Source organism: Petaurus breviceps, unplaced genomic scaffold, assembly GCF_028583685.1.
Source record: "Petaurus breviceps papuanus isolate PSGF00001 unplaced genomic scaffold, PetGlider_PUasm1.0 91133, whole genome shotgun sequence".
Taxonomy (NCBI): Eukaryota; Metazoa; Chordata; class Mammalia; order Diprotodontia; family Petauridae; genus Petaurus; species Petaurus breviceps.
The window spans coordinates 88,008,034-88,028,265 of NW_027187419.1; the positions used below are offsets into that span (position 1 = coordinate 88,008,034).

Genomic DNA, 20,232 nt, shown 5'->3' on the forward strand with positions numbered 1-20,232 from the left:
TGGAAGTAAGGAAGAATTGGCTATGTAGTATTTTAAGGATATTCCTATATGTATACCAAGATTTGTGTTCATTTGTGTTTGCATCAGTGTTCTGAAAATTCATCCCTGCAGGACAGCTGTGAGCTACTTGACCATTAAAGATAACTTAGTGGGGCGACTAGGTGGCACAGTGAGTAAGAGCACCGGCCCCAGAGTTGGGAGGACCCGAGTTCCGTTCCGGCCTCAGACACTTAACACCCACCCAAAAAATATATAGCCATGTAACCTTGGGCAAGTTACTTAACCCCAATTGCCCTCCAAAAGGGAAAAAAAAAAAGATAACAGTGCAGTGTAAAATTGCCAGTGGCTATTCCTTTTTATTTCATTAACATGCATGTAAGTGTGCACACACGCACACACCCTTCACTGCCATTCCTGGTGACTTATCTACATACCTTTGTATTTCTGGCATGAGCCAAAACATCAAAACCTACATTCAGAGGTTTCTACCCACATGTTGTAGGGTATACTGACAAGAACATAGGACTTGGGTTTAGAAAACCTGAGACTTCAGTCTTTGTTCCTCATTTATTAGCTGTGTGACCTTGGACAAGTCATTCAAACCTCTTTTTGCCTCAGCTGCATCACTTGTACAATGACTATAGTGATACCAACCCTATCTAGGAAAAGAGAGGGGAAGGGAACAGGCTTTTTTTTTTTTTGGAGGGGGGAAGGCAAGGCAAGTGGGGTTAAGTGACTTGACCAAGGTCACACAGTTAGTGTCAAGTGTCTGAATCTAGATTTGAACTCCAGTCCTCCTGACTACAGGGCCAGTGCTCTATTCACTGTGCCAACTAGCTGCTAACATTTATATAGCATCTGTTATATTCCAGGATCTGTGCTAGGTACTTACATACCTTTTCATTCCATCCTCATGCCAACCCTATGATTTAGGTGCTGTTATTATCCCCATTTTATAGTTGGGGAAACTGAGCCAGTAAAAGGCTCAGTGACTTGGTTAAGGTCATGCAGGCAGTTAATTGTCCAAGGTTAATCATCACTTGCCTTTATCAATGACCCACAGTACTCATGCAGTGCTCTGAATATTATATTACAGTAGTGGAATAGTATACTAGTGTAATAAAATGTATCTGTAGTTGAAACTTTATGGTGGCTCTTTTGATCTTGAAGATCTACTGTGTAAAGTGTTATATAAACCATTTTCACAGCTTTTACCTGCTTATCTGGCACTGATCACTGAAAATCTAGAGTAATTCTCAAATAGCTGCCCTTGGGATACTTATAATCCAGCTGGGGAGACTTTTAAAGGTGCAAAACTTACAAAGGCATGGCATGCTGATATCCTCAAATACTAAATTATGTGTTAAAGAACAACAAATGTCATCAAGAAAGTAACTTTAAGAAAAGTCCTTGTGGACTTAAAGTAGGACTTGACTTGAGTTCTGGTGAAAGGCGGGCAGGGTTTGGATAGATGTAAAAGTTCTAGAAAAGGAGGATTCTTACAAGTAGGATCAAACAAAATAAGATTAGTAAGTATGGTAGTGGTCAAGAAGCAACCATCGCTGAGTAATGAGGAAAGTGGCTTGACCATAGGGATTTGTGCGGGAAGTGTAATGAGAGATGAGGATGGGTGGGTAGAGTGAGGAGAGATGAAAGAGGTCAGGCTAACAAGTGTGGTCTTATTCCTATCAATTATAGGGAACCATTGTAGGGCCACAATCAGAAAAATTGGGCTCAGTGCACAGAGCATGTTTGTTACGGTTTATAATCGGGGTGGAGGGAAGGAAATTGGTTTCTATCTAGTACATAAAGAAAGGGATATGAATGCTTCCTGGAAAGAGCATGGGGGCTTGGGAGTAACCTATACTTTCTTACATGTTCCCTGTATGAGCTCAAGGAAATTATTTAACCTATTTGGTCTGCACTTTCCTGAACTCTAAAATGGGAGAGTTAGACTTACTCTTTAAGGTCCCTTCTCATTTGTAAATATGATTCTATGATCTTATGCCCTGGGTTTGAGTTCCATTTCCTCAACTTAATAGCTGTGAAAACTTGGGCAAGTCTCAGCCTCTATTTCCTTATATTTAAAATAAAGATCCTAAGAATTACCTACCTCACAGGGTGGGTCAATGAGAATGTAAGGCACTGCTGAGTTAAGAGCTATTATAAAAGTCAGTTTCTCTAACTAGTTACTTGACAGGACCTCAAGCCTTCATTCAGAACTCTTTTCTAATTCAAATGATCTAGAATTTCAACACTTCCAGAGAATGAAAGTAAAAGCAGCAATTTTGATGAGGAAGGGGCAGCCACATTCACAGCATAACCCAACAGAAACACAAGGCAGGAGACAGAAAAAAAAAGTTATCAGGCTAACTGATGACCATAAGTCATCAAACAAAATTTTATGTTTAGTATTCCCCATTTATAAAGGCAGAGAGGGCTGTGTGGGATGTGCTTTCAGAACCCCATACCCTAATACCCAATAGGTAGTAACTTAAGTAGCTGTTTAGTTTCCTGTTAGGAATAAATTCTGAGGTAACAGGCTTGTCCATATGCCAGAAAGCAGAGTAATTCCTCATTTATTCAGGGAATGAGCAAAATAGAAACAACTGTAGCTGACCCCTTTTTACTAGTATGCACTGGATTCTCACCATCATAATCAAGTTAACACAACCAGGTACTTAATAGGGGGGAAAAAACCTAGAAGTTGAAAAGTGCACCAATAATCATCCACCAAAGCAGTCTTCACACCCCTTCCACTGTTCATAGAGTCTATCCTTCCCAGTATTGAGACCAGGTCCCTGATGCCTCCAATATATTCTTACATTTAAAATGAATTTCTGATTCATTCCTCATATTCTTTTAATTCCTTTGTCCTTTAAAGTTGATTTAATTCTCTAATCAGTCATCATTGGAGGGCCCCTTGTTTTTTGCTCTATTATTATTCACATATTCAGTCCTTAAATACTTAAAAAAAAAAAAGAACCCATAGCCATTTGTTGTAGTTGCCTTGTAGGCACAAAAGAAAGGTTTGTATCTTTTGGGGAATTGAGGGAAATGACAGTCGGGTTTATCATCCAGAACTAGAGTTTTGATCCTAAATGGTGGTCCAGATGGTCAGTGCAGATGACAGAGAGATTGCTATTCAATTTGTGTTTCAGACTCTTATTGTACTTCAGAAGTAGGACTTAGTATTTATGCAGAGTGTTTTCTTGATAGGGAATCATACAAAGATAGCCCAGTTGCCCCAGGTCACTCTGCTTGATCTAGAAAGTTCCATTTTGAAAAAAAAATCACCTTATAAATAGTTCTTAAGTATGAGAGATGTCATGAATATGACCCGGTAAGTAGAAGACTAGGAAGACCTGGTTTTCTGCCATGGGGGGAAAAAGTCAGTAAAACTCAGTGTCCCCAGACAACTCCTTAAGATGGTAACACACTGAACTGCATTGGTAGGAGTTTCCACACCAGGAATTCTCTACATCAGTAAAATCACAGGACTGGATTTTTTTTAATGTGATGATATAGCTATAATCCAACCAATGAGCAAGAAATTTGCTACTAAGTGATAATATTAAAGAAACCCAACTTTACTGTATTTATATTTTAAAGGCAAAATTGGATGCTTGCAATCTTTTATCCAACCCTTCTGGCAACTCATCTTCACTGACCCCCTTGAAACCTCTCTGTGCTAATTTTGATTGTAATGGTCTGAGTACAATCCATACTAATAAACTGGAATAAATAACTGAGGTGGTTTCTAAATAATTCAAGTTATAAAATCACATTTGCCTAAATTATGTGAGACTTGTTTTGAATATGGAACATTTATAAGGTTGCCTCCATGAGTCATTCTGTAAGCCAAACCCAGTCTTAGCTACCCAAGCACTTCAGTGATTAGGCCTATGTGTATAATGGCTTCAAATGTTATGGTCTCATCAATCAAAAATTTATTCCAGACCAGTCCTATAACTCTAGCCCAACTATAACTGTCATAATTATCAAGCCTACACAATTTGGTTCTGTAATATTTTAATATCTGAGGCTCATAACTGTGTTACAAAACACTAACAGCTTCCAGGGAAAGCTTAGAAAGGGAGTATAATAGTAATTCCTTTAAAAGAAAGGTAATTTCTCTGAGTATCTGTCAATGTACAAACAGCAGAGAGGATGGGGTATATAAGCAAAACAGGGCCACTGATACCACAAACTGCTTTATTACATTACACATTTTGTGCTTTGTATTTTTTTTTTGGGGGGGGGGGGACAGTTCAAACCTTTCCATTTATTTAAGAGGTAATCTGAAAAATGTTAACAAAGCAAAGCAGAGCCTTCCAGGGTAAAAGTGGCCACATGCCAATATGATTTAGATCTGATTAGGGACACATACTCATTACCTCTGAAATGCCAAAGACATACTTATTAAATGACGAGAGAAAATTTTATAGTCTAGTGAACAGACAATAATGCATAACATTCTACTTATTTCATATTGCTCAAAGGGAATCTAAGATGATTAAATTGCTCCTTAATTAAGAACATCAAGGAAACTGATGAAAAATTCAAATTGATGCAAGTACTTCCTTCAAGTTAGGATTTGCAACACAATTAGGTTTCATCTTTTAAATGGGCAAGTTGATGGGCTTCCATCCAAGTTTCAAGCTGTGTCTCATGTTTGAGAAAGGCCTTTCATTTATGAAACATTACTTGTAAGTTTGTTTTTTTTTTTTAACACATTAAAAAAAGTGGTAGTGGAGAAGAACCTTTTCTACGGATCTACTTGTTTTCATAGCACCTGTAACCACAGATATCACAGAGGGGTTGCTCCCCACTATTGGCAATTATTCCAAACCCTCCGATTGTTTAGAATCCATGCAATGATTGTGGTTTAACTCAGGAAAAACCTTTGCAAATCTAATTTCTTTCCTGAGAAAAACAGCACGACAAATACCAGGCCAGTCTCTACTGTGCAGCTATAATTAGTGGTAAATGCAAGGTAGCATATATTGGGACTGAATCTTTGGGTAAAGCCCCCCTTGCAGAATCCTTCTTTCTCCTACTTCACTGGACTCATTTTTTTTCCATTCTTTTAATGAAGATTCACAATCTTTGCACAAGGCCAGTTGGGGACAGGGGAACAGGCCAATGATCTTGTGGAAACGTAGCACATGAACAATTCATATTTCTTTTTTGTTTTAGCAGATGACATGTAAATGATCTGGATGCTAAACAAAATCCCACTGAATACATCCAAAATGCTGCAATGCAATATAGTATGTTGGCAAGAAAGAATTCCACTTAAATGTTGACTTCATGTTGTATGTATGGAATTCAGGAACAAAAATACCCTTACATTTCTTGATTTGAGTTTATTTTCCCCAAGATAGTTATACTGACACAGTGCAGTTTTGGGTAATGAGAAAAAAATAGCTATTTAATAAGCTAAAAAAGAAATACAGAGTGAGACACTTGGGTGCTAGGAGAGATAAAAGCACTGTTTTAGGAAGTGGCTCATGTGAGTATATATATGTTGGTGTGCTGAGCTGCTCCCAATGCTGTGATTTTCATCCGTGTACCACTAAAGAGAAAGGGGGGTAAAGGCATCATTAGTAGTCATTATACAAATGAGGTAGTTTAGCCTATCAAAAACCAAAACAAAACCTGGGGGTCTTAGTCCTTTTGATTTCTATCATTTACAAACTCTGAGAGTGATTGGAAGGGGGATATCTAGTCTCCACCCCATCCCCACAGCCTTTTTCGAGGGAATGTCACTCCTGGTCTACAAAAACAAAATGCTCATAGCCCAGAGGTCCTGAGAGCCTTTCTTGTGAATTTCCCTATGTGGTTTTGAAGGACGCAAAGATGAAATAAAATAGAGAAACTGATTTTCCCTTTGGAGGAGTCAAAGTCAATTCTAAAGCATAATTGTCCCTGGGAAGTGACTGGGCCCACTCTGCCCCTCTAGTTTCATGAATTGCTATAAACATCATTCTTACTTTCTTGTCAGGTAAAAAATATCACTGTTAAGAAAGTGTTAACATTTTGATTTTACTCTTTTTTTTCACTTATACACACCACCAAATGTCTAGGGGAAAAAGGAAAAAAAATCCTGAGGTTTTACCTACAAGAATTCAACTAACTACTCAGATATAGTATTTGGAATCTGGGGTTTTGACAGATTTTTTTTTTCACTTTCCATTTGGGTGTTTGACATTGTGTAGACACAGTTTTACACCCAGAACAGAAATCCCTTACATTGAACTGCTAATAAGTAACACTCCTTGGTTAAACCAAGGCACATTTCATTGTTGGGCATTCCTATTTATCTGGAGGAACTGATTCTTTTAAATAAAGATTTGGCTGAACCAGCACGTCTTGGTTTTTTAAAAATTCTCTTAACAAAACCAAACATACCCCAACTACTACAGAGACCACCACCCAACGAATTGCTAGCTCTTCCTGAGGATTTCTGCCTGGTATCAAAATGACTGTTCCCCTCGTATAGAATGTGTAACATTGGAGCGGAGTGCCGACTAAAGCAAATATGTTAGTATGGGGTGGAAAAAGACAGGCTTTTCTGGCTAAAACATACAGGAGAGCTGCATTTTAAAATAAATATATAGAGTGACATAGAGATCTATGTATATCTTTTTTTAAAATCTGGAAAGCCCTAGTACAGCAAATGAGTTTGACTTAATACACAGAAACATCTTTCTGTATAGGCAACAAAGGCTCAAGCCGTTTCCGACTTTACAAAACAAGTCTAATTGCTTATTGCCTGTTGTTGTTCAACAAAAGATAACATGGCAATTTCACAAAACTGAAAAGTGGTGATTATTAATATCCTACTGCTGTGATAACTGCTAGTCATCTATACTGAACAGAAATGGATTTTCATATTTTGATCTCTGTTATTACTGCAAGTCTCACTTTAGAATGAAGCTGCCACACATTTACTAGATAAGTGATTAGATTTCAATGGGAATCAGGGAAGATAGAAAGGAATCAGATAAACAGAAGCCCAGTGGCTTGGCATTCTGGATAGGGGAGTTGTGGCACATTTATAATCCCTCTTCCAATTTTTTGCTTCTGCTTTGTTTATGGTTGTTTTCACCATTTACTTCAGGCATTTTTACTCTCTATATTGCTCAAGGACCTCTGCCCTCTCTCATTTTAAATGGCAACAGTGCTACCTCTTTCCAATCCCCTAGGCTTCCCCCAGTTAGGAGCTAGGACAAAGGGCTTCTAAGATTTCTGGTACTTCTGGAAAGTGAGGTCTGTGCTGCCTCCCTCCATCTAGTCTACCGCTAAGAGCCTAAACCATACCATTGCCTGGAAATCCACACCGGCCTCCACGAGGGCTTTGGAGATCTGGGCTGACTGCTGAAAATGAACATTATCTGGAGGGGGGAGATAAAGGAAACACCAAGTCACAAGTGCTCTTTCTTGTCCAGCTCTTTGAAACCAAAAGAGAGGAAAACAAGTCAAAGAATAAAAGGACTGTCTGAAGTTCTAGGACTCAACAATAACAGTTAGCAGAAGACAAGTGAGTTGTGGAAAGCAACACTGTTTTATTGAAGTAAATGTAACAGTCTTGCCCCCTCATACATTTGTTTTGTCAGTAGTGAAATTGCAAACCTGTCTGTGATACTAAAAAGTCTAATTAACTGAAACTCACCATCTGCTGTTCCATGAATAAGGAGGTACTCAACTTGTTTAAAATTTTCAGCTCTGCTCATGACTGTTGAATTCTGGAATTGGGGAGAAAAAAAAAGAATGTCATTATTCAAAAAAGGATCTGCCATAAACTGATTTTTCACTTCAGTTTACAAAATAAAATGTTTTCAGCTGGGGCCCCCTTTGATACAAAATATAGCAAGCCGCTATTCAAGCAAATGCTGTCTAGATGCAAGGCATAATGCACAGGATGCCCTCCTCCGCCTGGGAAACATGGGATTTGAAGTGGATGAAGCTGCTGCTTCTCCCCTGCACATTCTGGAAGTGGGCACCTGTCACCAAGAGGCAAGGCTTCAGGAAAAGCCACTTGAATCATCACTCCAGGTTCAGCCGGGTGCTGTGCGTTAGCACGGGGCATAGGAACATATTAGCAATGTATGTTCCATGGGCTTCTGCTGCTGTTCAGCCAAAAAGTGTATCACCATGGCAACTGGGCATCACATGGTACCATACATGCTACATTTCAAAGAGCCTGTACATAGCATTTTCTGCAACTAAACATACTCTGCAATATGCCATGTGAACTTTGGTCCATATTGCTATACTCTGAATGAAAAGCAAATATTACATGTTTCAAGAACAGATGTTTAAAACCTGGGGAAATACAATGGATGAGGAGGAAAATGAGACACTGGGCAGAAAAGGCCGGATATGGCCTCGAGTTGAACAGTAGGATAGCACAGCCTGATTTCCTGGGTAATGGGGAAAGAAGATTACGCCAGTTGTTTGTTGCCAAAGAAGCACTAAGAAAATAAAGAACTTAGTTTATTGGAGGAGACTAGAGTTCACAGAATTATTGTTTAAGCTGTAAAGCCAGAGATCTAGAAAAGAAGAGAAATCACAAGTCAGAGATCTTTGGAAGAGAATGATGTGGGTCCTTTGGTCCAGATTCCAACTCAGTCATAAGGGAAGGCACTGACTTTCCACAGGTGCTGCTATGTTATGGATTCAGAGGGTGAGGAGGTAAGAATCTTGCTTTCCAAAGTCTTGATCAAGAGAATAACCCTCAAACTATGGAAGTTTAGGCAAGTTTATGAGAAACTGGAGAATGAATGGCCACAGGAAATCAGTAGTACTGGAAAATCTAAGCGAATTCCACAGCATCTTGCTAGACCAAGGGCATCTCTGATGGGCCACAGAACATGAGAAAGTTGGGCTCTGGAGTTACCACCAGTTCAAGCCTTTTGAGAAAAGGAGACTTACTAAATTCCCAGTCCAAAGATGGAGATTCTTGCCCTGCCTCTGTCACTAAGCAACTGCCTGACCTTTGACAAGTCACTGATCCTTTATTAAAAAAAACTTCTGCATCCTCATCAATAAAATGAGAGGATCAGATTATATCTGGGATTCTTAATCTTTTTTATGTCATGGAACCCTTTACCAGCCCCGTGAAACCTAAGGACCCCTTCTAGGAATAACAATTTTTAAATAATTGAAAGAAATGTCAAATTTGAGTTTAAAATTTGTCAACATGAAGTTATTTTTCCCCATCCAAGTTTATGTATCCCTGAAATCTGTCCAGAGAGTCTAAGTATCCTAGGTTAAAAACCCAATCTCTAAGGTCCTTTCTATCTTCAACATTCTGGGACTCCATGTGGTCATTATATCCAAGAGTTTTTGAAATGGGGTCCTTTCCGGTGACCAAAAGCTGGTCTCATATTATAATAGTGAATTCACTTTTTTGGACCTGAGCTGTGATTTCACTGGCTTAGGGAGCTCTTAGTAAGGAACTTCCTCTACCCATGTAAACATGTTTCCACTCTGCAACTTACAGTTTTAGCAATTTGCCTGAGGAACTGAGAGGTTAAGTTATTGGCTCAAGATCTCAGATACTGTGGTCATACACATAATAATTATTACAATATAAACCACATCTCACTATCTAAATGCTTCTGATCTAAATTAGAATATACTTACTCATGATCTTTTAAAAAATTCCCAGGAGTAAAAAAAAAAATCACTATTCTTCATTTTCATGAAGCTTTGATGGCAAGTGTGAGCAATTAGTGTAGTCAGCCAAATCATCTCTCTGAAGTTTAATATTTGACTTGTCCACTTTGGACACATAGTTTTCAACCTCGAGTCACACATAATAGTAGACTCTTGGGCAGAGGCAGAGTGTAAAACAGAATTATCTATATGATCTGAGGGAACTTCAACAAGCAGCAATAGTATACTGACAATGGAGCCATCTCTGGTCAATGCAATTCATAGGATCATAAAATTCAAAAAATTGGAAGGAAACTTAGTAAGTATCCAATATCTGGGGACCTTTCTTTACAGTCTTGTGGACCTCTTTGGCAGTCTGAAGAAGCCTATGAACTCCTTTTCATATGTATGCATGCATGAATGCATGCAACTAGGTAGTACAGTGGATAGAGTGCCAGGCCAGAGTTAGGGGGACTCATCTTCCTAAATTCAAATTTGGCCTCAGAACCTCATTAGCCGTGTGACCCTGGGCAAAGTAATTTTACCTCCTTGCCTCTATTCTTCATATATAATGAAATGAGATGGAGAAGGAAATGGCAAAACACACCTTTGCCAAAAGCAAACAAACAAACAAAAAAAAACCACCCAACCCAAATGGGGTCACAGTCACAAAGAGTCAGACACAACTGCAACTGAAGATCTATTTATTTATGTACTTGTATGCATTATATATGTGTATATGTGTGTGTGTATATGTATATATATATATATATATATATATATATATATATATATATATAAAAATTTCTTAACAGAAAGAAATGCTAAGTTTAAGTTAGAAGTTAATGAAAATAGAGATTTTTTTTTCTCATTTACATTCAGGGACACCCTGAGATCTATCCATAGACCACTTGGGAGTCCCTTGATTTAGTTCTTCCCTCATTTTGCAAATGAAGAAACTAAAAATGAAAAAAAAAAAGTCTAGAGAGAATTTTGAAATGGCTTGCCCCAAATCACATGGATAACAAATGAAAAGTGTTAGTGGTTCAGATTTTCTGATGGTACATCCAAGTTTCCATATACTTAATGCAGCACTGTGCTAGGTCCTAAGACACATTGCTCAAAGAGGTTTGGCAGTGTACCACCTCCATTTTTTCTGGTATCCGTCCAGTCCTTGAGAATTGGTCAATGAAAATGAATGAATAAAAGTCTGGGAGGTCACTCTGTGTGACACATAAGGTTGGAGCCCAGAGAGATAGTCTAGATGACCTCTAAGTTCAAACTGACAAGTGGTCCACTACTGCTGTCATGGAGCCCTGCCATCTTTATGTGCTCGTCAGGTCTCAACTGAATCTTCTTCCCATCAACGGATCAATAAATTCTGTGCATGAAATGATGCCGTCACACCCTGCTTCCTAGGTTGGCCAAAGTGAAGCGCCTGTAATCGCCATCACTGGCACTAGAAAAACTATGGAGGCATAGGCTTGGAGCCAAGAGATCTGGGTTCTAGTCTTAAGACTATCTTTGAGGTTTTAAGTAAGTCAGTCTGCTTCTCTGAGATTTGGTTTCATTAATTATAAAAAGAAAGGGTTTCAACAGATGCTCAAACCTAGGATCCCTTTCAAAACAATCTATGAGTCAATGGGTCTGCAGCATCCTCTAGCCTATGCTTTCTCAAAGAGTACGTTCTTCAGACTTTCAGTGTAAGCCATTTCTAGATGAGATGCTCCAAGCTTCTGGTCAAAATCCAATTTCAGAGACTATGGGTTTTTCTTTTCTAATATTTAGGCTAAGGCAAAAGCAAGATGCTTTGCTCAACAATCAACAACATGATTAGGCATGTCTTTGTTCCTCTCTATTGCCTGACGCCCACCAAGCTGTTGGTAAAAGGGGAAAAAACTTCTGGGAGACAAGAGCTGTGTAAACAGACAAGTCAATTTTCCCAAAGACTTTCCTTGCCAATATCACAATCACAAACTGGAGCTGTGTACAGTTGGGCCTTACATGATGACAGTACTATCTTAACACACTACATACATCCAGAACTCTTATGTTTTCAAGAGGGCTGACCTATGGGACTCCAAAATGAGATCTTTCCCAGGAGGCACAGCTATTCCCTCCATTCTGCTAATTAAACTCACGCCTTAAAAACTCAGCTCTGCATTTGATCTCTAGCTTTTCCTCCACTAAATGAAATCTTTCCAATGTTTCCACATCTGTTTTGCCTGGTGGGAACAGACTGCTTGAACTCCTCACAAATTCAGTCCATCCTTACCTTGGCCTATGGACAGGCAAGTCTCTCTAGCTCAGAGTGTCACCTAAAAAAGTTTCATTTTATTCCCTTGTCTCAAACACTAAGGAAGCAAAGCCTATTCTTGCAAACTCTGAGAGCAACAAAACCGGAAAATATCCCAGCAAGCTCCAAACATACTAGTTGGGAGACACAGAATCATACAGGACAGTTAACATGGAATGTGATAACTACTGGAGTTTGGAACAAAACAATTTCTGGTGCTTGTTATATGTACATTTTTTTTTCTTAAATGGAGTGAATGCAGGCTGAAAGAAGACAATTTTTATAAACAAGTAAAACCCTGAGCCTAAGATAAATGTTGTGATGTACACACTGTAGCTGTGATGAACTAGACATGGTGAGAAATGCAACATACTGAGAAAAAGAGGAAAACTGTGATAAAAGTGTCACGACGCAAATTGTTTTACATTAACAATATTACACCACAAAGAAAGAAAGACAAATACTCTAATACAGCAGGAGGAGAGGAAAACAAAAGCCTTCAATGTCAGGATGAGAGAAAACTTCCTCTGAAAATATAGGCTGCCATAGGTTCACTGACAAGGGCAGTGGGAGAGAACATCCTTGGGCTGGAGACCCTCTAGAATAAAACATGTGAGAATGAGGCAAGAGGTCCTTTCTCTAAGACTGCAAAGCAAAACAAAATCTCTGGCCTCGTGGCCCTGATGCATCTGGGCAAGTAAACCTGGGTTGCCCGGCCTCTGCACTGGCAGGGCCGTATCTCCAAATGGAGATCTGCAGAGCCATTCGGTATGAGACAAGGAATATTGGCATCCAACTTAACTCTCACTGCTAGTTAGAGTGCCCTTAAAAGGAAAGTGCAAAGACACATGGCACTTGTAGGTGAAAAAGATTTGGAGACAGACAAAAAAACAAAAACAAAAAAAAACACAACAACAACAAACCAAAATTGCCTCCATTCAATACCGCTTCAGATCACAAAAGAACAGCTGGTTATTCTCACAAATAACCAGAGTATGATTTATGCTTGCCTGTCATGAGATCAGAAGAATGTGAGCCAGAAGGGTTCTCAGAAATCGCCTAGTCCAAACCCCTCATTTGCCAGAAGAGGAAGCAGAGACAAGTGACTTGTCCAAGTTCACAAAGGTAGAAAGCAGCAAAGCTGAGATCTGAACCCAGTATCCCTAGACTCCAGACCCAGAACTCTTTCCGCATCTCAAAACTTCTAACTCACTGTCTAACTAAAGTGCATTCAGAAACAAAGTCGATGTTTCAAGTTAGAGTCTAGGTCATTTCTCACCAATAAATATAAGTGCACAAATGAAAGAAGCACCATGTAATAAATGGGTAAGGATATGGATGGCAGTACAGTTGGCACAATCCTGAAGATAGAAACTTCCGGGGAGTATTGGTGCCAGCAGCAGCCTGGCAAAGATAAGTGGAAAGTACTGGTCCAGTGGCAATACCAATTCAACAGCATTCACTATGTGGAACTTTTCATACAAGCACTAAGAAGAACCATCTGTGGCTGCTTGTTTGATCATGCTGGTTCATAAGCTTTCTTCCAACAAATGAACCTTTTTATTTATTAAAATATAAGTAAGAGTGCAGAGAGAGCAGTAAAAAGAGGTGGCTTTTAAGCCCTCTGTAGCCAATGCAACATGTGGACCACTCTGAATACATTCTTCTTTTTATAGAAGCCAGAACAATGTTATCACCTAGAGTATACCATACCTAAGAGATAATTGCCAAAAAACCCACCCACTGAGTTGTCTCAGTACTTCCATGTGTTACTAGCTTAAGGTTCCTTGCTATGCCCTCTTAAGGGGCCAACATTTCTAATGAAGAAACAATCCAAAGTTCATTCTGAGAATGGGTACTCTGATCTCAACCTTCTTTTCTTTTTCTCTTTTTTTCTTTTTGTAAGCAGAGCTGATGCCACAATAGAGGCAACAGAAGATATTTAAGAATAACTGAATTTACCCCAGTGCATCCTTGCTCTTATTGTTTACATATATTAAACCACTGCACCTCATGGAATGTGGCTGAACGATTACCTTTCACAACCAGTCAGAGGAGACTCAACCTTAGGGCTTGCCGAGCATAACTGGCTTCTTTAAAGATCACACAGCAGTCAACATTTTATCAGCACTCAACAAACAAGCTGAGGCTTGGCTTAAATCTGAAGGTCTCTCTCCCTTTGGCATATTCTGGGATAATAGAACAAATGTCAAATCAGTACAAGATGGCATATTTACAAAATTGCACCCTGTTTTGCATAACCTAACGATGCAGCAGTTCTTAAGGATTGAACATTTCAAATCTGCTAGCAGAAGATTGCCAAATCTATGACTGTTTCAAACACTTGCCAAAAGCCTATCAAATTCTGAGCAAAATGCAAAATAAATCTCCTCTACAAGTTAAATCAGTCCCTTCTTTGTGTTCCAGGCTGCCCTTTTCTCTTGGCTCTAGGGATGAGACCTAGACTCCATTTCAGTTGGCTTTAAGACCTAAGTTCCTTGTTTTCTGTGGGTTCCAAAGTCAACACTTTCTCTAGATTGATTCTTGCCTCATTTTTTTTTTGGTCCATTCTCTGGTCCTTCCTACTTTACATTCCTTTTGAATGATCCTACCATACATTGGGCCAACCTATCCAACCCTAAACTTAACATTGTCTTTCCTTTATCAATACAACTTGGAATTTACCTTCTGCCTGTTTCTATCTAGCCAAATAGTGTCAAACCAAACTTAAGTTCCATCCTCCAATGAAGCCTTCTCTGATAACTCCAATGATCTCTCCTTTTCTTGACTGGCTATAATGCTTACTATCTGTCACACACACTTTGACACAATAATAATCAGTTGGCACTTTAATCATTCAATATTTATTAAGCATCTACTGAATGTGGAAAACTGTTGTAGGACTGGGGAAAGAGAAAGTTTCAATAAGACACCATTACTGCCCTCATAGAACTTATAGTTGGTCTATTATGCACTACCTTATTATTTCTAATTTTATGAGTATATGTTTCTTTTCTTCAGTATGATTATAGGTGACTTGTGGATAGAGATCATGCTATATATTTATTTTTATCTCCCCCAACTTAGGCACTCAGTAAATACTTGAACAAATGGGTAAATATCTATCTCATGTCAATATATTGTGTTCAATGACAGCACCAAAGATGGTACTGCTTTTTATATGCACAGGTATGGGGAAAACAGATCAATGAACAATCAATCACCAGACCTTTTATCATGAGATCCAAGTAAAGAACCCTTTTTACTTTAAAGCTACATTTGATACTTTTAGAGATGGACACTCTAATGATTACTTCACTGGCTGAATGATTGCTTTGCTTAGCAAACCACTGCTGAGTGTTGTATGTCTGTTCTATTCCATTGCTGCTGCCCAGCATTCCATATTGGTAACACATCACTTCAAGTGGTATTTCCATATGTCCATACTGCAAGCCTGTCCTGAGTATAGTCCCTCCACCACAGCTGTCCAGTAAGAGTCATCCATCTTTTCTGGTGTCAATCATCAGCCACATGTGGTCAGCACCCTGGAGAGAAGCACTAGGATGTCTGTACATACATACTAAGCTGAGTCCCAGGTGTCCACTGATAGTGATTTCTATCATTCTATTTGGTATTGAGCATGCTAGTAACCATCAAAGCCACTCAAAGAACTGTTGTTTGCCTTTCCTTATTTTTACCTCTCACCATATGTAACTTGGTTCCATTTAAATAACTGATAGGGAGAATGTTTAATGTCCTTCCAGTTCCCATTCTGAAATGTTAAGTGGAACTCTTATTTCAAAATATTTAGTTTTCCTGGTAATTTGGGCTTCCTCCAAAGGCTTCCAGATTTCGATTATGAATGACCTTATGGAGACTGTTTTTCATCGACTCATCATGTCTAGCTAAATATAACATTCGTCCCTTCTTGGCTATATCCATCTAGATGCAGTGGCCATCCATCATATGTGGGGAACCTCCAGAGTAAAGGCAACAATGTAGAATTCTCTGGATAAGTGCAAATTCACTAGAGGTTGCTCAACTTTATACCATCCAAGATAACATACCCTGTAAGTGCTCAATAAAATCTGACTGACGGATTGAGTTGATACAGCCAAAGAATAGAGAAGTGTGTAGTTTTCAAGGCATCTTCCCATGGCCCACTCAGATACAAGGTTAGTGAAAGACTCCAAAAAATCCCCTTCCTTTTTTATTTCCAAAAAGGAGACATAAGAGGAAATAAGGAGAGATAAAGCAGAGATAGGAAGGAGAATTCAGACAGAAGAAAGGCCACAGGGGAAAAAAAAGGAGAAAAGAGGAGTGTGCAGAGTTAAAAGGGTCCAAAGGGGCAGCTGGGGACATTGGAAGTAGCAGCTCCCCCCAATATATCCTTGCCAGAGACAAAAGTAGATTCATTTTTAAAAACAAAGAAGGGCAGCTTTATTCTGATGCCTGCAGTGTACCAAAAATAGGTATCTAGGTTCAATTTTTCCACACACAGAGGAAGCTACTTTACCACTGTGGAAACAATAATTCAATCAATATATTTGCATTACTTTCCCCTGCCCACCTAACTACCACCCTCCCACCCTCCCAAATAAATCTTCTGAGTAACACATTGGGAACCTTTAGCTCCCTGGTACTGGCAGTTTTAATGTGTCCGTTGCCAGCAATGGATGTTGTGCCAAGAAAATCCGACTCCTGGCGTGAAAGGATTAAACAGTCCTCTGGTGCCATCTGCGCAGTGAAGTGAGAGAATGACTTTGTGCACCCTGTGTGCTCATGTTACCATTGGCAGCATGAGAGTGACTCCTATTTACATTGCTACCTAACGCAGCTAACGCGGGGGGTGGGTAGTGGGGGTTTAAGGGAGAAAGATGAAAAGTGTCACTGCCCAAGTGAGCTTATAGGAAAGACATGAAAAGAGGGGAAAAAAAAGGGCTGTTGGAAAACTAGCCACCAAGGCAGCAGAATCCTGGGTGACAGAAGTGTCCTATCAGCCAGCATGCAGAACACAGACACCAAAGAAAGCCAGCTAGCCCTTCAGGACTCCCTGCAGATATAAGTAAGTTAAAGGATGCATACCAAGAGGCATGTGGTCAGAATCTTTTTCATATACCACCATATTCTAAATATCTGTTGTAGACACTGGTAATTCCATGGCCAACACATATGTCTGAAATTTGTGTCATTTTTATATATTCAATAGTTTTCTGTTACTGGACTTAAACTGTAATTTGATATTTGCAAAAGCATCAACAGTAATCCCCAAGATGGATATTTTTCAAACTGAGTATTTCAGGCAAGGACAGAACACGAGCAAGATAATTCTAGTTTCAAAAGGGGAGAATCAGTTATTGTTTTATATACTCAATGCCCTTTTGTAAGTCAGTCATTTCACGAATTATTACATTATAGCCACATAGATTACCTGGAAGGGTCCTCAGAGGCCAACCAAGTCCAAGCCCATCATTTTTTCAGATGAAGAAACTGAGGTAAGGAAAAGTTAAGTGACTTGCTCAAGGTAACTTAAATAGTAAATAACAAGGATAAGATTCAAACCCTTCTGGCTTTGAATCTTTTGGCTCCAAAGCCAGTCCTCACTCCTCTGGACCACAGTGCCATGTCTTGGTCAAACAGCAAAGATTGCAAAGTAAGCCTTGGCAGCGCAAGCAAATGCAAATAAACAGAATTAAGATTGGGCACTTACCGCACAAAGCCAAAGGGTTTTCGTTTGTTTTTAGCCTGTGCTTTGGTCACATGGTTCCCAAGGTCATAGCAATAATGAGGATGTTTACACAAGATAACAAATACTGCTCAAGGTTCATGTATTAATCATACAAATGCAACTTATCTTTTGAAGTTCATGCACAAGGTTTCTTATTATATAGAAAAGGCAAAATAACAACAAATTAATCTTGCTATGGTTTTTTCTTGCTCCTCAGGAGAGGTCTGATTCTCCTTCTGGATATAAACAATTCAAAGATGACTTACTCTGTTATGCAGATTCAGAGTTTACTAATAGGCAGAGGAAAGGGAGAATGTGTCGCTATAGACACTAAGACACTAAAGTTTGCAGTTCTCACTCTTCAAATAGTTTGATCTATATCCACATATGCATTTCGAATAAATTATACTCAGACGAAAGGGAATCCTGCTGCTATGGATTGGTATCTACACTAGGATGGACATACTGATGGTAGATGTGCCCCAACCATACTTTGAACTCGGCAGTCCATCTGCGAAACAACCTGCCAGTTGGTTCTCCACCATCAGGCTGCCAGCCTGTTTGATGCCACTAAGCTCAACATGTTCAGTTCAGGGGCTGTTTAATACATTTTCATGGGCACTGCCCATCTCAGTCTCTTCGAGTCAAATTATTGTGCAAGAAAATGAAAACACTGCTGTATAGCTTCTCTGTAGATGTAATCACTGGATCATAGAATTTAGAGCTGGAAGGTCCTTGGAGGCCAACTAGTCGAACACCCCCATTTTACAGTCAGATAGGGCAACTAAGAGCCTCCAGAGATGAAGTGATCTGCCCCACGTCAGAAAGGTAGTAAGTGAAAGAGACTGGATTGGAAGTCAGGTTCTCTGGCTCCAAAGATACCATACACTTTCACCCATACTCCACTGCCACAGAACGGTGCATGTTTGGTCACAAGTAAAAAAGTTACTGCCTCTTAAGTCTATTTTGTAGCCAGCTTGATAAGAATAGATTCCCGAGAGGTTCTACAAAGTGCCAACGGCTTAAAGAGCTTTCTAGCCCCTGAAGAAATTCAACTCAATGTTATTATTTTCAAAATTAAAATTTATACAATGAAAACACTGGTCTACCTACTACACATATTTTCAAAACATCTGAAGGCCCCAAATGAGTATTCCAATATTTATATATTGCTACTCCCTTCCAATATTAAAATATATTCTTTATTTTAAAAGAACAACTTTAATATTTTCCCTGCTTCCTGCATGAAAATAACTTTATAAAATTTCACACAGTTCTAGGAAAGTATCATTATTGAATTCGAAAATTAAAATAGTAAAACACATTAAATAGTAGTTCCTAATTATATAGGCTCCTGACACAGACTGTATTTGACTCTGACCAGAAATGTTCTTTCAAATGCTGACACTTACTAAAGGAAATTCTCATAGAACAGAATGGGAGGTATGCTATGTTGGGTTTAAGAAGAAGAGAAAGATTCCAATTGTATACTCTATACTTGGGAAAAACCCAAGTGTGTTTTTGAACCACCTGTGTGGTGTCTACATAAAAAGTGTTGTTTTTTTTTTTCTGGGAAGGAAAAAAATGTCTAAATCTGTACTGAGAGACATTCTAGAATACTTTATTGGAATTTGAAATCAATGTAATTTGTTGCTTTTTACCTTGTAGTGGTCAAGATTATCTTCTGGGGTTGGAAGTCCCATGTAGCGCTCTGTGTATACTGAGTCTGTGTGATCAGAAAAAACAACTCACTTGAGACAAGACAGACTTTTTTCTTTGAATAGATTTACTTTGTAGACCTTTTTGTACATGTTAACACACAGCATTAATAAAATAAAAATAGTAAACAATGAAAAACACCCAAATATGCATATATGAAATCCAATCATAAACATACACATACAATGCAATCATCACATACATATGTACAAAAAAAAGCATATATACTCTGCCAATGATGTCATATTTCCTCAGTATAAGGTTCCAATCTATCCTATGCTCAGTTCCAACTATGCTCAATTTGGAGTACAGGACTCAGCTTGTGTGTTGAAGAACACACAAGAATAGGTAGGTCCTAGGCCAAAGTAGATCACTTGTAAAATGGCTAATCCATCCATCTGCAGAAAATGGAGAGTTTACTGTGTGAAATAAAAGATGGATTCTTACAAATAATTCAGTTCTCTTCTAATCCTTTCAAGATATTTCAATTGATCACAATATAATTTATCTTACTTGCCTTGAAAATTGGATTCCTGGGGGCAGTTAGGTGTCACAGTGAATAGAGCACTGGCCCAGGAGTCAGGAGAACCCGAGTTCAACTCAGGCCTCAGACATTTAACACTTACTAGCTCTGTGACCTTGGGCAAGTCACTTAACCCCAACTACCCTACCCTCCCCCCTCCAAAAGAAAGGAAGGAAGGAAGGGAGAGAGAGCGAGAGAGGGAGGGAGGAAGAGAGAAAGAGAGAGGGAGAGAGAGAGAGAGAAAGAAAGAAAGAGAAAGAAAGAAAGAAAGAAAGAAAGAAAGAAAGAAAGAAAGAAAGA

At 39.0% G+C, this 20,232-nt stretch overlaps 1 protein-coding gene across 1 annotated transcript in view; it reads right to left on the reverse strand.

Moving 5' to 3' along the window:
* Positions 1–4,201: 4,201 nt before the first annotated feature.
* DPP4 (dipeptidyl peptidase 4) overlaps positions 4,202–20,232 on the reverse strand; it is a 117,490-nt gene continuing 101,459 nt past the window's right edge. The window contains exons 23-26 of the mRNA XM_069079802.1: positions 19,352–19,416; positions 7,679–7,751; positions 7,327–7,400; positions 4,202–5,578 (exon numbers count right to left, since the gene is read on the reverse strand). Coding sequence (XP_068935903.1) covers positions 5,477–5,578; positions 7,327–7,400; positions 7,679–7,751; positions 19,352–19,416 — 314 coding nt within the window. The 3' untranslated portion in view covers positions 4,202–5,476. The remainder of the gene's footprint in view (positions 5,579–7,326; positions 7,401–7,678; positions 7,752–19,351; positions 19,417–20,232) is intronic.